Raw genomic sequence first — 18,988 nt, forward strand, 5'->3', positions numbered from 1 at the left:
TCACTGCGGGGCTTCAGCCTGCTGCCGCGAACCAGGCACCGGGGACTCTCCTTCTGCGTTATGAATTGGCAGCAGACCAAATTAACCTCCGGTGATTAAAGCACCGCAGGACCGGGATGCGCCGCAGCTTCCTTCACTCGCCTCACGGCTTCCCTCGCCCGCCTCAGCCCGGCCAGGCCTCGCCTCAGCCTCCGCGCCGCCGCCGCCCGCGCAGGGCCTGTCCCCGGCTGCCCGTCACCGCCGCCGGGCGGGACCTCCGGGGGAGGCGGTGCCGCCGCGGGGAGGGCGGCCCAAGGTCGGAGCGGGGGGCGGCGGGCGAGGCCGGGCGCTGACCGCGGCCTCCGCTGCCCGCAGATGGAGTACGACTGGCTGGGCTTCGGCTACGCGGCGCTGGTGGCGGCGGGCGGCGTCGTCGGCTACGCCAAGGCAGGTAGGTGCCGCCGGTGGTGCCCGGTCCTGCCCGCCGGTGGTGCCCGGTCCTGCCCGCCGGCCGGCCAGCCCTCCTCCGCTCCTCTCCGCCCGGCCCCGGCCTCCTCGGCGGGTGTCCGAGCGCTTCGGGCCGGAGGGCTGCGCCGCTGCCCGGACCGGCCTCGGGGGAGCCCGCCGAGGCGTGGAGAACGGTGCTCGGCCGAGCTCTGCGAAGTTCCTTGCTAATAAAAAAAACCTGCTCTGCGGTATCTTTTGTTTAGATGGGTTTGGGGGGTTTTTTTTAGTAACGGAAACGTGCGAGTGCTTTTGTTTGGTTGGCAGACGAGCTTTATGTGTGTTCTTCTACTAACTGCTTTATCTTTCATTTTATCCAAGGCAGCGTCCCTTCTCTGGCTGCTGGGCTTCTCTTTGGTGGCTTAGCAGGACTAGGCGCTTACCAGCAGTCCAAAGATCCAAAGAATGTGTGGCTTTCCCTCGGTAAGTTTGCTCGGCACCCAAGTACTAAGCCTTACTGGTAGCAGTGGGAATAGTAACCTTTTTTCTAGCGCGTTTCAGCTGACCTGTGCCCTTTTTCTTTGTACAAATGTTGTAAGCGGTGGCAGGACCTCCTGCCCGCAGCCAGGAGGTATTTGCGTAAGAGCACGGTGCCCGGTTCTAAAAGCTAGGTTATGCATCTTGAAGCCAGAGTTGGTGAGAAATATCTATCATCTCCTCTGCCAGGTTAGATACTGTGTTAAACTAACGTAGGCACAGGAAACATACGTGAAAAACGTTTGGTTGTGAAGCAGCGTTTTTAGCCTATTGTCACGGAATAAGCATTTTTGCAATGGTGACAGCACTGTGACAAGCAGTATGTGGCTTTGGTTTGCACAAGCATCTCAGAAGAGCAGTATATGTTTTAATGCATGATATGCTGTGGAACAAACAGTCTGAAGTATGTAAAAGAAAGGAGGCAATGATCTATTACGCTTCCTCACAGTAGATGGGACAAGAAGTTATAGGTTTAGCTTGCAGTTAACCCTTCAGGTGAAGGAGAAGGATAAAATGACAGTGGAAAGTATTATAAAGCACTGGAAGAGACCAGGTGAACCTTAGGGACTTGCATCATGGCAGGACTTAAATAGCTGGTTAAACAAGTATCTGGCAGGAATTGATCTTGCCTTTGGACACTAGGTTAGCCTAGATGACCTCTTGAGGTTCCTTCTAGTTCTGTAACTATGTCATAGTATTATTAGTGTTACGATACTATAGCATTACAGTGATTTAAGACTATTTGAAACCCATAGGACTTTTATCACGTAATGTGCTGAAAGGCTTTATGAAGCCCCTGGTAGATACTGCAGAGGACCAAACTGCCTTGTCAGTAAGGAATGAAATGTAAAACACAGCTCCATGTGAAGCAAAGCTTTCATTTGTGAAGTGTTTCTTCCACTCTGGCATGCCGTGGGAGTAGCTGAGCATCTCTGGCATGAGTGTTTAGGCAGCATCATGACAGAAAGATGAGCAGCTTCCGTGTATCCTGATGTGGTGCATGTAGTGCTTTCAAGTGGACCTCTTGAAAGCGGCGTTGTGTCCCAGACTAGTACAACTCTTTATTCATCCATTCCTCCTCAGCCCTGCTGTGATACGCACTTGTGGCTCCTGCTGAGCTTTAGGTTGGTGACAGTACATCACAGATAGAAATCCAGAAAAAGAACCTTGACAGAATATCTTTAGAATATCTTTTGCCCTGTCTGATGCAAATGAACTTGAAGCTTTGGAGAAAGGTATATGACACCTCCACCTGCCTTTTTTTCTTTGAAGAAACAATGGCCCTGTAATTTTTATGTTAATATTAATGGGATTTTTCTTCCAGATTTGGAGATTAAATAACTTGGAGTGATGTTTAAAATGTTAGATGCTTTTTCAGTTTGATCCCTTAGATTGCTTTCTGCTTGCTAATTTATATTTTCAAGTGGGGTTGTTTCATTTCTGGTTGTATTTAGTGCCACCCTCCATTCACTTCAGAATGTCACAGGGAAATGGGAACTGTAATTATATTTGCTTCCCATGCATAGTGAACTTTGTCACCATCCTAGCTTTCTGGCAGTTTTGAGCCTATCTGTATTTGAGAAAATAATCATTCCTCTGCAAATAAGGAGAAACTGAGGGAGAGTTAGTGATGTGCGCAAAGTATTGGAGGTTGTGGGCGATTAGACAGTAGTCTCAACCCTGATGAGATCTACTCAATTCTGAGCAGTGGAGCATGCTTACCAAAGCTGCTGAAAAGCTTGCAACAGCTCTACTGTTTAACAAAAACAAGTAAAATGTTTGCATACACTTCCTTCCAGAGAGGAGGGAGGGGTTCCTGTCTGTAGATGTGGGTGGGCCTGTTCAGTTGGCACTGCTGAATGTCCAAGCATCACAGTGCTGTGCTGGGATTTCTGTTTCAAATAGTTCTGACTGGGCTTCTTTTCAACAGTGGCGTCTGGAACCTTGTCTACTGTTATGGGAATGAGATTTTACAACTCCAGGAAAGCAATGCCTGGGATAATTGCTGGTGCCAGGTAGTCACCTGTCTTTTGTTCCTGTCTGTATTTTTGAATAGGCATTTTATTTAACTTATTTGTGGACTATATTGTTTTAAAAATGTTATATGGTAAGTTCTGTGAAAAAAGAAATCTTCTGGTGGAGTTCAGCTAAATGAAATCATGTCAATATTCTTATTCTTTATGGGATTTTTGCCTCTGCTTTTTTTCTTTTTATAACAAATATTCTGTTCAACAGTTTACTGATGGTTGGACGGCTTGGATTGCAGATCATGGAAAAGCCTATTGAGCCATAAGTCTGCATCAAGTCACTTGAAGATATGTGATTGAGAAGCCTGAAAATGCAACTGCCTAAATGTGCTACACGAAAGTGGAAAAGGCACTGCTGTCTATGCATTGTATTTTTCATATCCTAATGCACGTGGGTTGTGTTTTTAAAGGACCGACATTGAGAGCCCTTGTGATGTCTTCCAAAATGGTATTTGTCTTAACATTTCCTGCACTGTGAAGCAAGAAAATATGAGTATAGCATTAAGTTTAGCTTCTGGTCCTGCAGCTTCCTGTAGGCAAAGACCTCTTGGCACTTGCATACACAGTTGCAGGACTGAAGCTTAAATGTACGTCTGGACTTATCATTCTAAAATCATCTATACCTCTAAAACAAGGGGAGAGGAATTGCCAATTTGTCACTAGTAATTAATATAACAAATGTGCTTATTAGTTACTTCTCTCTTTCCTTGCCAGTTTATCCAGTCATGGTGTTTGTCAATCAGGGACTTTGTTCTCCCAGCACTGTCTGTTAGAATCTGGTCCCACAAAACACAATCACAGAGCAGACTGTCAAGGTTCTGCTGTAATGCAACGAATGCAAACCTGTTACTTGCAAGTACTTGTAAACAAAAGTGCCCAGCTAATTGTCATTCATTTCACTTTTACAGATGATTATTCATAAATCAAAAATATGATTTATTAGATAATGCTGAATTGTAGGCATAGCTCTTGCATTTCATGAGAATTAAAATGCTATTCTAAATAAACCAACAAATTATTATTACAAACTTTCGCGCTTGACACAAATATTTTTTTCTTTAATCGTTCATCTGGATTGATACAGTTTGGTGTCTTTCCCGCAGGGTGTCTGGATATATTTGCAAACACGAATTGTATAAATAATCACTATCCCATTCCCTGAATCTAGTGAATTGTAAATGTAAAAATCCCATGAACTAGGGAGAGGTGTAAAGGAAAAAGCTTACAGACCACATATTCAGACGAGTGTTATATTAGTAAGTTTCATGTTGTTTTTTGGGGGGGTTGTTTTGTTTTTTTTTTTTTTTTTTTTTTTTTTCCTGAGAGGAATCTTCTATTTTAGATTTGAAAAATGCTCTATGAAGGTTTAAAGACCAAAGGGCTCAGTTGATCAGTCTTTGTCCTCAGTTGAATCCCTTGATGCCTGAAATCATTCTAAATATAAACCTGCTGTGCAGAAATAATCCTGGGAGCTATGCATTGATGGTAATGTATCCCTTTTCTGGTCTCATTTAACTTATGTCCCTTTCTGCACAGGTCCTGAGCTTTGATTTCCTCAACCTTTCTTCTTTGGTTGCTGGTACTGGGAGAGATGGAAGCAGTGAGGTTGATCCACTAGACTGGTGAGACTCTGCAGTTGCTCAGAGTTCTCTAAATAGCAGGCTAGTACCGTAGCAGGAGGATGACATTTTGTGATCTTTCTTCCGTCCCTCCTTCCTTGTTGCAGCAAAACAGGCAGGGCAGTGACCTTGTGTTGCCTGAGCAGGAGGCGCAGAGCTAGTCCGATAGCAGTAGCCGGGCTCTGCCAGCAGTGCAGTGGGTTGCCAGGCAAGTCGCAGGGATGAGGTCAAGCCAAGATGCCAAGTCAAGCAGGTTGGGTTCCAGGTTGGCACGGACAAGGCCAGGCACGGACACAGCTGCAGCACAGCTCTGGCAAAGGCAAGGGTCTCAACAGCCTGGTCCCAGGCCATGCAAGTTGAGTCAGAGCTGGCTTGAGCACAGACAGTGAGATCTCTTGAGGGGCAACTCTACTTGGGGCACCTTCCTAGAGCCCTTATTCATCATCCTGCAGAGTTCAGCTTCAGGTGCTCACCCATATTTGCTTTTCCCTCTTACCTCCCTGTGTAGAAGCAAGGGGTGTGCAGGGCAGCAGATGGCCCTTTTAAGTGTTGAATCCCAGGCTGTGGACCCAGTGTTGGCGGAGAGGTGTCTGAATGCCTTTGCTCTAGCTTGAAAAGGTTAAGAAGCCAGACATTGGCATTTAAGATACTTCTCTTTAAACTATGGGTTTATTAATGGGTTATTTACCTCTTCACATTGCTTTTGAAGCAGGTATCTTCTGTGGAAGTAAGCTGCAAAAACAAATGCATCTCTTGCAATAAACTGAGAACAGCCACGATCCAGCAGTTTTCTAATTGTATAATGCTGGTCTCAAATCAGGTAACTTGCAAATTTGGGCTGCAGTTGTCCTTTAATTGAATACAGACAATAGAAAGCAAAGGGAATTGGACTGATAAGCTTTTAAACTCTTAGACCAAAGTGTTAAGCCTTGATGCTGTTTCATGAGCTTTGGAAAGCAGTAGCTTGAATTGAGAACTGCTGGTAGAACTCCTGATACCACTTCTCATGTTCAGGAGAAACAACAGTAATCCAGACAGAAGGCGGAGAGAAAAGCTTTAGCCTTATGTACTTTTTACCCCCTTGGAACTTTATTAGCATCTACTAAATTTCTTAAGCATTAGATGGCATTTCTGTACTAACAGTTCAATGTGTATCAATGAAATGACTGTACAAAGCCTATTAGTCTCTTATTACTTTTTTTTTTTCTTGCTGTTTGCAAGAATATCTTAACACTTGTCATGCTTTCATTATGGACAAGTAAAGGCTGTTACGGTTACGTCAAAGCCATTTCAATGTTCATTAGCATGTGGTAAGGACAGCATGTTTCTTCTAGCCGTATTTAGTGCCATAAATAGTACCTATTTATTTTTCTGCTCTAGGTGACTTACGGACACATTATTAGTTAATCACAGTCTGGTCAAGGAATTTTAACTAAGTCACTGGCATCTTGTACTACAGATGAATGATTCATTTCTCATTTTTTTAATTAGAAAACCAGTGCATTTATGCTTGTTATAGAAAGTCTGAGGTTGTCCTTCATTGCCATAGCCAGTTACAGATATATTCTCTGGATAAATTAAGATGCATTTAAATAGCATAGGTACATCTGTTGGTACTAAGGGAATGACAAATACTTAAGCCTAGACCAATGGCAATTGAATTAAACTCTCTAGTGCATTACTAACAAGATATCCCTATCGCTGTATAGCTCTTCCGGTATTAAAATGGTGTTTTCTTTGGGTGCAATTTTCATAATAGAATACTTGAGTTTTTGGTACAACTGCTGTAGATTAAATTGATTTCCAGTAAGTTAACATAACCCATATATTACAGCACATCAGGTCAACAACAGGAATTTAAATTTTTATATGCAGTTATAAAAGCCATACAAATACATTTCTTTCTTTTTTACAATGCTTAAAGAAATCATTAACAGCTTTACATCTTTAAAGAACATACTAATTTTGTACTTTAAAATGGCAGGTTTAATGTAACTACTAAGTCTAAAGCATCTATTCTAAATGCAGTTGTTAACAGAAGTAGCCTAGCTCAACATCCTAAAACCAATTTATTGTACATTGCAAGGTCATTTGCGGAATATTACTATAAAACTTGGCATAAAAGCCAGGGAAAGTACTGAATGAGCATATAGACAGTGAGGTATTAAAGTTTGTGTGTGTGTTTTCAGGTAAGTTGGCCTTTAAGATCTAAACCAGAAAGCAATGTCTTTGAGGAACAGCCCAATATTCTCCCTCATGTAGCTTATTCAACTTCTGTACTTAAGTTTGATCACCCAATAAAGGTATGTAAAAACAGGAGTTTACTGATAATTTATGCCTTTCTGGCTAATTCACCCTTAAAATGACTGACAAGACTGCAGTAATTCAGGCTCCTTAAAATGTCACTGTGACATTCCCTTGACAGGACAGATATAAATCTCCACAGATCTTCAACCAAAAATGGTCATAAGTTAATTATAACAGTAGAACCTAACTTTTAGGCTCTCTACAGCTTGGTGAGGTAGGTCTAGCATTCAGTACTTGTTCAGGTATTTTCCAATATTGCTTTATCATTCTATAGCCATATATGGGCCAAGTCTTTAGACCTTCCTTGTGTAGTTTTTATCAGTAGATTGCTTATATCCTACTACCAGGAGTTAAGTTCTCATTGCTATTATAAATATTTGCACATTACAGACCCTAGGTAACTCTTCGGTAGAAGTGAGTTCTGAAATCCTTGTAGGAGAGCGTGGTGTTCCTCACAAAGCCCGATCTGTGCTTTCACTCTCATCTTTCTGATAAGGAACCAGCCTAATGACCTGAAAGCCTGGTGCTGCTCTGCTTTAGTCCTGCTTCTAGCTGCTAGCGTGCTTCAAGCATATGCCAATAGTGAATGTTGCATTGCGCAAACAACTGTAACAGTTGTTTTAAGAGTGTGAGGCTAGGAGACCCATCTATAGAAAAATGTCAAGTGAAATCTACTTCTCAGTGGTTTTGGCAATACGTGTTACTCAATACTCCAATAAATCCTACTTTATAGCCAGTATTTTATGTGGTATTACATGTATTATACAAGTAATAGAACACAAGGTCTTCTTTTCTTCTTTACTATTGCATAGTCTTAGGAAAAGTTAGAGTAAATAGGCATTTCAGGTTTCCAGTGCAGGAGAACTGAACACAGCTCACATAGTATCTATAAAGGATGGTGTTTTCTATCTGTTTCCTCCATATTTGGCCACCCAGTCTGTTCTTCCATGTACTGGCTGAATTGTTGGTGGGCGAGTTAAAATACTCATGTTTTTTGCTGCCGAGTTGAAAGTAGGACCTGGTAACTGAGCACGAGCAGCTTTGGTTTTCCAGGAATAATCTGAAAGGAACAAGAACTCATAATCAGTTATGTCTCAAAAGGTATTTTACTCCTTTACAGATAAAAGAATGAGAGCTTAAGGTGACTTGTGGTACTCAAGGATGCTAACACAGCAGGATGCTTTGGTCTCCGATATGCTGTCCATGCTTGTTTCCAGATAAAGTTAATGTTTCCTATAGTTTGTATATTTTATTAGTAATTCTCATCTACTGGGTACTTGTTTTGCAGCAATCCCTTGAGAAAACATTGAAGCTGAAATTCAGAAAAACTGATGTGTATGTCTACAACTCTATCTCCTATTACAAAACTGCTACAGAATGGAAGTGTTCTTTCTTCTATCTCAAATATTTAAAAAAAGCATGTAATTATAACATTGATAAACTTATTAAGACCCAAACAGCCTAGACTGAAGGACAGCTTCTGGAGATCCTCTTGTTCCTTTTGAGATTTTATGCCTTTTATTCCCCTCCTGCTTAGCTGAGAACTCCTGGTGTACCTGGTGGCGAGTCCTCTTCATCTCCATTTCATGTTTCTCTATTGATTTCATAAGATTGTTCAAAGTCTGCAGGTTTTTTTATCCCTTAATATTGGCATTCACCTGGTCTCAGGCACTGAGTGTAGTGCACTACTGTCTTTCTGGCCTTCCTACTCAGACTTCCCCTTTCTGCATTTCAGATGATAGTAACTATTTCCTCAAGCTTCATTAAAGTAATTGTCCTGCTGCAGGGGCTGACAGCTCATGGTTTTCTTCATGTTCATCACCAATTCAGCCATTTTCCCAATCTTTGAAGTCAGTCATTTGGGACCTCTCCTATCCAGACTTCTGCTATACCTTACCATTGTTTCCTTAGCATTCCTAAAGTATATCCTGCCCCTTCCATTCCTACTTCTGTAGTTTAGTCTTCTTTTTATAGGTATTACTGATACCTTTTTTTTTAATTTAAGATGTTATGGATAAAATAATTTTTTGTGTGTGCGTGGCTATGTATCATTCTGTTTCTTATGGAAAACCACCTATTTTTGGTGGTATTTTTCAAATTTTTGGTGGTATTTTTCAACAGTGGGTTGAACCTGTTAAGGAACAGGTGAGAATCAAGACATTTAAAAAGGGAGGAATCTCATGGAACTGAAACAGGGGGGTCAGGTCTCTACCTCCTTAAAAACTAATACTGTTCCTTTTTATTGTAGGCTGACAGTCCCTATTTTTACCAGCAGGTACCATTCCAGCCTACCATCTCTTGGCAATGAAGGTCACTTTTCTCAGGCCTTGGCATTTTCCTCAGCGAAACTGATCTTTTATACTACATTAAATTATTTAAATTATGGCATTAACAAATGAAGAGAGCAAAAACAATTAAGAGCATAACTTATTTCGGTTTGGATAATACAAAGCAAAGGGTCACCAAAAATGTTAATTTCAAATATTGACAGATAGGAGATAAAACCTGCCATTTGCTTCATCCTTATCTCTCTTCCCTTGCAAGTCTGCAGAGTTTAGGCTAAATATGACGGATTTAAGCAATAGGATTCTTGCTCTTCTACAGGACATGGAAGAGTCTCTTAATTGACCTCCATCTGCCAGCCTTTCAGACTTTCACTACACATTTTCCATTTCTAATTACAGATTAACAGTGAATTTATTTCCCTTTGGATCACCATATGTAATTCCTTTTCATTCTCACTATTCACAGCAGTCTAGAGATAGCTGCAGATTTTGTCTTCCTGTGAACTTCTTGATCCATGCACTGTGACAAATCAAAACTCTTGCTGTTGCGTTTCAGTAGTGAGTTGATAAGATAATGAAGTGCAGCTCCAGCCTTCCCTGGTGGGCTTGTGATCAACTCAGACTATGCGTACATTTAAGCATATTTTATATATGCGTGCCATATCCTTCCTTCCCTCCCTCTCCTTCTCAGAAGTCACTTGCAAGTTCCTAAGGGGAACAGGTAACTCAAAAGAGCAAGTCAGCAAAAAGACAACATGATTAAGGAGGACCATATCAGATTGGTCTGCCATAGGCCTTTTAGTTAACAGTTCACAACTAGTTTAAAGCCCTACTATTTCCTCTGAAGTAACTAGAGAAGCATGCTGTTGGGTTTGGATGACAGCTCTAAATCTTCACATACAGACCAGTTTCTCCTGCATTGTGAGTACTTCTGTTCATCTTCTCTGAATTGGAAACATATCAATGAAGAAGGTGCTCAGAATGTCATCTATACCATAGAGGATCCAAGGTAACATTCAGAACACAGTTCACATTGTTTTTAACTGATGAATGGAACAGTCTTTTAATGTGTTTGTTAATATAATGTACAGCTACGTCATTACTATATCGTAGCTATTAAGAACTGGCCATTTGTATTCTCATTTGGCTTTTACCTTCTACGGTGTAGCAACATTGAAAGTTTCACTTCACAAAGTGCTCATGGGTACGAGACTAGTATCATCTCAGTATCCACAGACTTACATAGCTGACACAGTGAGATGAAGACACAGTGAAAAACTGCCTTACACGACCACTGCAGAAACCACAGGGCTAGTAAATAAGAGAAAATAATTTTGATTTACTGCTTATACCATATCTGTAACGTTATTTGTGAATTTACCAAGTTGCTTGATGAAGGTCTTTGCCTTTTTTTGAAATTGAGACCACTGTAAGCATGGATCAGCATCATTCAATTGCATTAAGTGACATTAAACTGATTAAAGACCCACACAAGACAGCCCCAAGCTACATGAAAGTCACTGTCAAGAAAATTCTTCCAAATCCACTCAAATATAAGACTTTTTTTAAAACTTGAATTTATTTATTTTGCATACTTACTAGTTGTTGACTGTATCAGTTCCTGCTAGCTACATAAATCATGGATTTTTGTGTCCAGTCTATATGACCATTTACTGTAGAGTTGTGGGGTTACGTATTTTTACAATTCTGCTTAGCCCTTCACCACTAATGAACGGTAGTTTAGCAAATGGTCCAAACCTTCTAGAATTACAAAATGTTTGCACCTTTATTTTCTCTTTTTTACCTAACAAATAATAGTAGCAATAGTTTCTCTAGCTATCAGGACTGCCTCTAGACACCTACATTCATTTCACTTATGTTAAGAACAATTTATGCTTAAGAATTTTATTTATAAAACTTGAGGAAAACCTTACTAAGGGCTAATAAGTCTTTTAGGAAGCATGGGAAATGAACATTTCTCTTTGTCTCAGATATGTATGGTAAAAGGATGTTTCTTACCTGATACGGGTGCACCAAGAGGAGCTAGCTGTATCCGTTGTCCAGCTGATCCAACTTCTTTTTTATGAAAGGAAGGGATATATACTCCTGATGGGTTGTAAGTAGCACCACTTACAAAGCCAGGATTTCCTGTTGACATTACGGAGTTTTAGTATTTTCAGTTAGATTCAAAAAACCTTGCCTACTTTTTATAGTCACTTCAAAATATATTTGCAGTACCACAAGAGTACTAAGTAAGAGTGTTCTTTAAAAACTCCCTAGTGCTTGTCTGTTGGAAGAAAATACGTATTCATTTTTTGCTTTGTACATTAGCTGGACCCTTTACAGCACTTAACAAACTTGCTAAATTGCAGATCCAGTACATCTGATCTGCAGTTCAGCAGGAATAAAGACAACAGAGCAGGATGAACATTTCATTAGTACCTTCATTAAACTTAGACCATATAGAAAGGTTTACACTGAGTTTGAGAGAAAGGTAGGATCTTACCTTTTGCTTACAGCTACTTGCTTTACTGGAAGCTCATTTAAGTGCTTCAGTATATGAAAACTAGTGCTCAACAGTACTCTTGTTCAACATGTTTGGCCTAAATCTATCTGAAGTAATGGAACCAAACTTCTCTTGTGGGAAGTGGCACACACCTGGACTTGGCCAGTTCCACAGTTAAAGGCCTGCTATGAAAGTCAGACCTAATTACCCTCTTTCTTCAACCCCTGTTATAATTCTATTGTGCCTAGTTTTGGTCCAGGTCTTTCTTTAAAGCAGTTCTACCTTGGGAAGGTTAACATAACCATCCTCATTTGGAAACTGAGAAACATTGTGCATTTACAGACAAAACTAGTACTGAAATTATTGTCCAATGCCAGAGGGATCTGTTACAATACTTAGACTCCCTGGTCCAAGGAAATTTCTTACCTTCTGTATGTCTCTCATCACTTGGGACAGTGTTAAGACCGTGCTCACAACAATGTCCAGAGAGAAATGCTTTTCTCCAGTGATGTGGTTCCATATTCAGTAGTATTAAATTTGTGAATTACAAGGCCAGACACAGTAGTTTTAATTTGATCTTTATCAAGTGTGAGCATTTTTATATTAATATTCAGCATAGTTTCAATGGTAGTTTCAGTAAAACATGCAATATCTGATTTGACAGTTTTTCTGTCTCCTAAACACCTGGCCTCAGTACAATCCCAAAATGTTCCTCTTCACACAAACACTCCCAGTCCTCTGTGATAATTTCAGAGCTCAGGGCAGAGGATCTATAAGCTGCAAAATTGGTCATGTACAAACTCCAGAAGGTATCCTCAGCTAGTTACAGCTGTGTTCGGTCATTGCATATGTCCCTGTTCAGGAGCATTAACAAAAAGTATTCAGCTAACTCAGTTTTGCCAGTCTGCCCAAACTGTCACTTCTGTCAGTTCTGCAAATAGTTAAATCTCTTTGGGGCTTCCCTGTGTCCAGTTGATGCCAGTCTCCAGTACAGTAAAGAATGACACAAAAGTCCTCGTGAAAAATACAACTTTAATAAAGTATTCTAATTAAAATTTAATTTTCATGTAGTCTTTAAGTTGTTCTTCCTTTTCAGGAATTCGCCTGAAAAAACAAAACAAGACAGTTTTAGTGGTTTGTTCATCTGCCTGTGCACGTACACACACACATTCTATTATTCCCCTAGTTCCTAATTATTTCACTGGGAGTGGTTCATACCTCTGACAGTTCAGTAATATTCCTTAAAATTCTGAGGTCTGAAAATAAGAACATGACAGGCCTCAACTAATATAACCTCAAAAAGACTACTTCTGTCTGCTTCTTATCTATAGCTTAGCAAAGCTGCCTATCTGTCAAAAATTGCTCACCATTTTTTGGTTCTCCTTACCTCTCAGTGTCCAATGTCCTTTATGAACCCTTCTGCAGGAAATGGAAGAGTGCAGCCAGGAGGAACAGTCTAGGTGAAACAGAGGGGTCTGGAGGGGTGATCTTCTGTTGGATGAGAACAAGGGAAGGAGGAAAGAAAAAGTTCAATATAACAGAATAACTACAAATAAATTAAAAAAATCCTACTGAGAAGCACAGTTCCTTACCTCTCACCACTGCCGTACAAAAGAAGGGGTTCTTGCTATAGAAGTATTCATCCATCAGGCAGCCAGGAGGTCTGGCAGCAGGTGTGTAGGCAAGCACTCATGGCCATGTCAGCAAGTGCAAGCACGGCCCAGGCTGTATCCCCTACCTCAAACAACACACACCTGATTCTTCATAAAGTCCTTGAGTTGTTTGAGCTGGGTGGCAAGTTCAAAAAACCCTATGAATAGTCGCAACGAGACATACCACACAGGCACAACACACCAGAGGGGCCAGAAACTCAGGGGGAGGTGAAACATTCCAGCAGCTTTACAATGCTCCCAGTGAGCAGTGTGTTTAGACACTAGGCTGCCTGGAAACCTGAGTTTCCACCCTCTTACACTAAGGTAACTTCACCAAAGTCAATGCAACTACAGCGCTGTAAAATCAGTGTAACAGATAGGGAATCAAGAATGCAGTCAATGGTGCAAGTCCCAAGTACTATTACGAACAAGCGGTCCTTCAGGAGAGATGCATATGCTTCTTCACCATTATCCAGCAACAATGCAGTGACATGCTATGGATTATAATTAGGGTAATAAAATATTCTCTGTTTTTTAAAGCCCAGTAAGTGCTAAGAGTCCAGCAAGGTTTGACAAAACAGATTACAACTGAAAATGAAGTATATGATCATCTGGAATCTGCATAAGTGCAATTTTTACAAGAAAATGTAAAACAAACAGGAAATGTGCAAAGAACCAGGCTATGATTGCTATAAATTACCTTTTGGATCCTCCAATTTTTCATTCAACCTTTCTTTGCATGATAGCTTTTCAATAGGTATAATTAAGTTCTCATCTGTAGACAAGGAAAATGAAAGGAAGAAAAAGATGGAAAGACAGAACTTTAGAAAAAGTGTATGAAGAACATGGCTAGGTGATGAAAAAGAAGTGAGGGAAAACAAAGCAAGAAAGAATAAATACCTGACATTTTTGTAACTATAATGTCTCATTCCTATGTTTGCTCAAGCAGGAAATGTTACTCTAACAAGTTACTTTAGAAGGCCCTTTCTAATAATGGAATAAAAATGTGATTTACCAACAATGCAATCACATTCCAGTCACACAAATACAGAGATCACAAGTTTAAGCACTCAGGCGTATCTGCAAAGTTGACTGATCATAACCTTACTATTCTTCATAAATAAAGCATTTATAACTATTTGCTCTTATCTTGTTTCACCTTAGAGCAATGTTGTGGATGAGAAAAAAAAACCACCCAACACTTAAACTAAGCATAGTTACTTAAAGAGTAAACAGCACAGCGTCAAATTTCAGTTGTGTCAATATGACAACACATTATTTACAGGTGTTATGTTTTCGTGCTCAGTGCGCCAGCCATCCTGGTTTCACGTGTGTCTGTCTTAAACGTTGTTGCCTCCCCAGTATATGAAACATCACGCGCAATTTAAGATACTGATGGAAATAATACCAAGTATTTTCAAACGTACAAAAATGATCAGGTTTAGAGGTTTTTTTTCTTTAAACGTTTGGTAGATATCTAAAGTAAGCCAGTAAGACAACAACAGTATTTTTACCATTAGCATTCATCTTAATTTTATTTTCAGTGCAATTCAATAGGAAGATGTCTAGCTTATTGATGCATACTTTTGGAAACAGCTCTTTGCTTTTTTGTGCCTAATTCTCTTGCAAGACTATCTTAGGAATATATTAATTACTTCTGAGGCACCCAGATACTGTATTTCAGAAAACCAAAAGGTACATATGACGATTGCTTAAAAAAGTCTGTTCTATTCCATCAAAATTCTGGTAGGTGCTGTTATTTTTCCACTTCCTAAAATCTTTCATATAATTTCAGATGAACAATTTGCAGCTCACCTGACTTTCAGAGGGAAAATCAGGTTTGTTGACACTGCAGAACGGCTACTAAAGTTCTATTAAAAAGGGGTGCAGCATCTGTATGTAAACAAACCTTCTGAAGTTCTTTCTGTACAAGCATGTAAGGCTTGGCAGCTTATTGGCATTAAAGTATTTGGGAGTGACTCATGCTAGCTGGACAATGACTGCAAAGTTGTTAACAAGGTAACCTCCCATAACAGGGTGATGGGACTGTGTACTTAAAGTGTAGGGCTTGGTGGTCAGAAGACAGATTTTAGTCTTGAGTCTGATGCTTTCCTCAATGAAATCTTAGATAAGCTGCTTAACTAGTCTTAGTCTTCACTCTACAAAATACTGATAATAATGTTCTTCACAAAACGTAGTACCAAAAGGCACCTTACTGGAGGTTCCTTGCTTAAGATAAGGGGATTTTTCATGCAGCAAAGTATTGAGGACAAGGCTAGCAGATTGTTAAAAGACATGTTTAGAATATTAGGCAGAACTTTTATTACATGAGCACACCACCCACCATCTTGTTTTCACATGTGAGACTGCTGTTTGATAGTGTTCCACGGCATGCTGACCAGGCAGTAATGAGGTCAAACTATTTGCTTAAATTAACACAGTAAAATAATGGTCTAAGAAGTTTATGGACAAAGTTTATCTTGACAGAACTTTATGGAAGGGGCTGCTCTATCTTCCTTTATGCTCTGAAAGCAAAATACATAGTTTACATATGAAGAAGCTGTTATTTTAAGAGTCTGTCATTAAAACAAGAAAAAATAAAAGCCTAGAAGCTAAGCCTGACAACAGAAGTTAAACCAGATGGTCTTAACTAAATTAGTTAAATAATGTCTGATGAGATACAATGTGACCACTTTTAATTACACTTTTACCTGTAGTATTTCTGTTGAAAGTCACTCCTCCTCCTCCAGTATGTGCCAGCGGTTTAGAAAAGAAGTGGTTGTTCCAGGTTCCATGCGATGCTTCTCTATTGACTGCTGCTAAAGAGACACTCTTGGGGTTTACACCTTAGAAAACAAATTATGGAAAAATGTTATAAATATTAATTTTCAAACATAATTCAACCAATGAAAAATTGTCATTTCTAGAACAGTAAAACAACACTGAATTCTTTGTGGTATAATGTAAACACCATTAATGTAAGAGAACAATGTCCATTGATTAGGTTAGATTTTTCAGCCAAACCATGAAAACTGGAGACACTGATTTAAGAACAATTCTCTTGCTTTCAAGAGAACTTTTAAAAGCCTTTTTAGTACAGTTACTTGGTTTCTATAAAACCGTAATCTCTTTATTGATATTTTTGACTCTCAAACAATTAACACAAATTAACAATACCTATCAAAAACTAGGGTTCTCAAGGCTAAAAATAAACTATTTCTTCAAGGGATAAGTTAAAAAGCAGGACAAAGAGGTTCTTGTTACTTCAGCATGTTACGAGCATTACAAGAGTTAATGGGATTACACAGCATGAAAGCAGCTCCCACATCTAGCGGTAACAGAAATAAAGTAATATGGATAAATAACAAATATGCTCCTTGGAGCTATTATTCTCTTAAGTGCTGAAATTAATTATTTTTTACACCTATGCCTTTCTCATTGAAAACTCTACTAAAACTAGAGAGACATTAGAAGCATGCTTAAAAAAAGATAAGAAATACAGATGAACTTCCCATTTGTGTTACCTTTAGATAGGCCCCCCCCCCTTTTTTTTTCCCTGTGTTTCCTTTGGACTTAAACTGTTGAGTCTCTGGGCATCCTATATTTAACATTCAAGAAGTGATTTCATATTCAGAAGTCATCACTGGCCTAATGAATTCTTGAGAAATTAGTGACACGTAACAAAACAACTTGCCTGACAATCGGGAATTCTCTGTGAGGCACCTAAATTCTCATACGTGGATTACAGTAGAAGTCACAATACACATGCTGTAATTGTGCAAACCATCACGGTAATAAAGAAAAGATACTAAGTAAGACACCAAGGAAATAATTTGATTATAGACTATATTCAGATACTAACTGAAGGAAACATTCCCTTTTCTCTCTCCTCCTTCCCATTCTTATTCCTAGCAATTACATCATTTCATGTTATTTTCCTGATAAAATCACCAGATTTAGACTAAGCTATCTATTTATTTTTAAGGAGGATGACTGCCTTGGGAAGGGAAGCGAGTGTCTGAATTCCCACCAGTGTGAGTGGCTAATAATTCTAAACACTTCCTACCAAGAAGGCTAACTGTGCTTATCAAAACTTTAAGTTAAAAAAACCCCAAACCTCCTGACTCTGCAAAACTGAGAACTATGCACTATGTGTAGTTTCTTTAGTCCTCAGATACACTTGCTGATGGGTCAATTAGGATATATTCCTAGGAATCCAAGAGATGTTGCATTCATATTACTGAGGGTTTTACATTTTACTGGTCATAAGAAGGCCTGCGAACTTTTATGGTGTACAAGCAGTGTTGAGCTCCCTTCCACGTTTACATAGCTAGGAACTTCTGTAATCAGTTGTGATGAGATATGTTCCGGGAAAGGCATTTAGTCCAAAACTTGAAAATTTAGCCTGGTTATGAAAAACAAAGTTATCCAGTGTGAAATCTAAAGTTTAAATGTACTGTACATAGATTGTTCACAGCTTGTATTTTGCATATGTATTGACTTTTACCCTTACCAGGTAGATATCTTGATTGTCTTAGATAGTACTGTTTTGCTGATGTATTTGATCTTCCAGAATCACTTGTCATCAGAACCTTATTTTCCTCTCCTGGCTGGATATAGCATGAAGCTTTTGGTTCTGGCACACTGAAAAATCAAAATGCGCAGACAATGTGACCAACAACTCCAGCTCAGAATACCACAAGCTGACCCTAGCCTGAAGAGTACAGTGCTCTTCTCTTATCCTACTTTTATCAGTAGAATTTATTCCCACAAAGTAACAGCCAAATCTCATACCTCATGAGAGTTTGACCTGGGACTTGGAAGAAAAACGTGTATCCAACACTATGGAATAAAAGCAAATGTGGATAACTGTGGCAGAACTTAGTATCAAACTTAACCAACAAAGGCAATGAAGTTGGCATGTCTGATTTTAGTAAAACACGTCATTTCTTAATAACACAACAAACACCTAAACTGTACAGTGCCTGAAAACAAATTTGATTCAGCTTGGATATTACTGGCACTGTATCAACACCACACCCAAAGCTGGTCTGCTCATACAGCTCTTTGCATTCTTGCAGAATTCTGGTGACTTAAAATTTAGCAGATTAGTCTTAATCAATCTATGAAGCTACTAGACGTTATTTACTAAAAAAATTGTGATTTTATAATTATAGGTCTTACCTGAAAAGACATTCCTTGTTTTTCTTTTCTTTTAACAGTGCAATGCTAGGCTTCTTTGAACATGACATTCCAAATTCAGTGTCATCCAAGTCATCCCAGCTATCCATAGCCTTTACCAAAGTCTGACCCCATCGTCTTCTGCAGCTTTTAGGACCTACTGCACCATTCTGAGGGCCACTAGCTGCTTGCTTCTATTTTAAATAGGGGAAAAAAAACCTTCAGTTAAATTCTAGAATTTTATATTTTGTATCTAGTTCACTTCCTGACTATCGCTTAAGAACTTTGAGGCAATTTTTCCCATTGTGTTGTGCCTATTTTGATCATAGTCTCAGAATGATTTTAAGCAAAAAAACATAACAGTAGTGCCGGTAGGCATTTTGAGTGTAGCTCTTTTGCACTGCCATCCTTAAATTGCTCAAATCTACCTGAAGTAGTGAAATTAATGTTC

General features: G+C 39.5%; 2 protein-coding genes across 9 annotated transcripts in view; one reads left to right on the forward strand and one right to left on the reverse strand.

Moving 5' to 3' along the window:
- Positions 1–264: 264 nt before the first annotated feature.
- LOC126048715 (transmembrane protein 14C-like) lies at positions 265–4,015 on the forward strand. Its single transcript, XM_049824040.1, has 4 exons — positions 265–430; positions 805–906; positions 2,891–2,975; positions 3,196–4,015. Exons 1-4 carry the CDS (start codon positions 355–357, stop codon positions 3,251–3,253), a joined length of 321 nt encoding a protein of 106 aa, XP_049679997.1. The 5' UTR covers positions 265–354; the 3' UTR covers positions 3,254–4,015.
- Positions 4,016–4,285: 270 nt separating this feature from the next.
- The window catches only part of MAK (male germ cell associated kinase), a 32,706-nt gene continuing 18,003 nt past the window's right edge, over positions 4,286–18,988 (reverse strand). For 3 of the 8 annotated variants that reach the window (XM_049824006.1, XM_049824008.1, XM_049824005.1), the window contains 6 exons: positions 18,541–18,731; positions 17,870–18,000; positions 16,068–16,202; positions 14,057–14,131; positions 11,218–11,346; positions 4,286–7,973 (listed from right to left, as the gene is read on the reverse strand). In XM_049824006.1, the coding sequence (XP_049679963.1) occupies positions 7,819–7,973; positions 11,218–11,346; positions 14,057–14,131; positions 16,068–16,202; positions 17,870–18,000; positions 18,541–18,731 (816 nt within the window). In that variant the 3' untranslated portion in view covers positions 4,286–7,818. Of the gene's footprint in view, positions 7,974–11,217; positions 11,347–11,872; positions 13,196–13,296; positions 14,132–16,067; positions 16,203–17,869; positions 18,001–18,540; positions 18,732–18,988 lie in introns of those variants that run through there. The other 5 variants (XR_007508950.1, XR_007508949.1, XM_049824007.1 and 2 more) reach the window with 5 other exon arrangements.

The sequence above is a fragment of the Accipiter gentilis genome, chromosome 20, assembly GCF_929443795.1.
Source record: "Accipiter gentilis chromosome 20, bAccGen1.1, whole genome shotgun sequence".
Lineage (NCBI taxonomy): Eukaryota > Metazoa > Chordata > Aves > Accipitriformes > Accipitridae > Astur > Astur gentilis.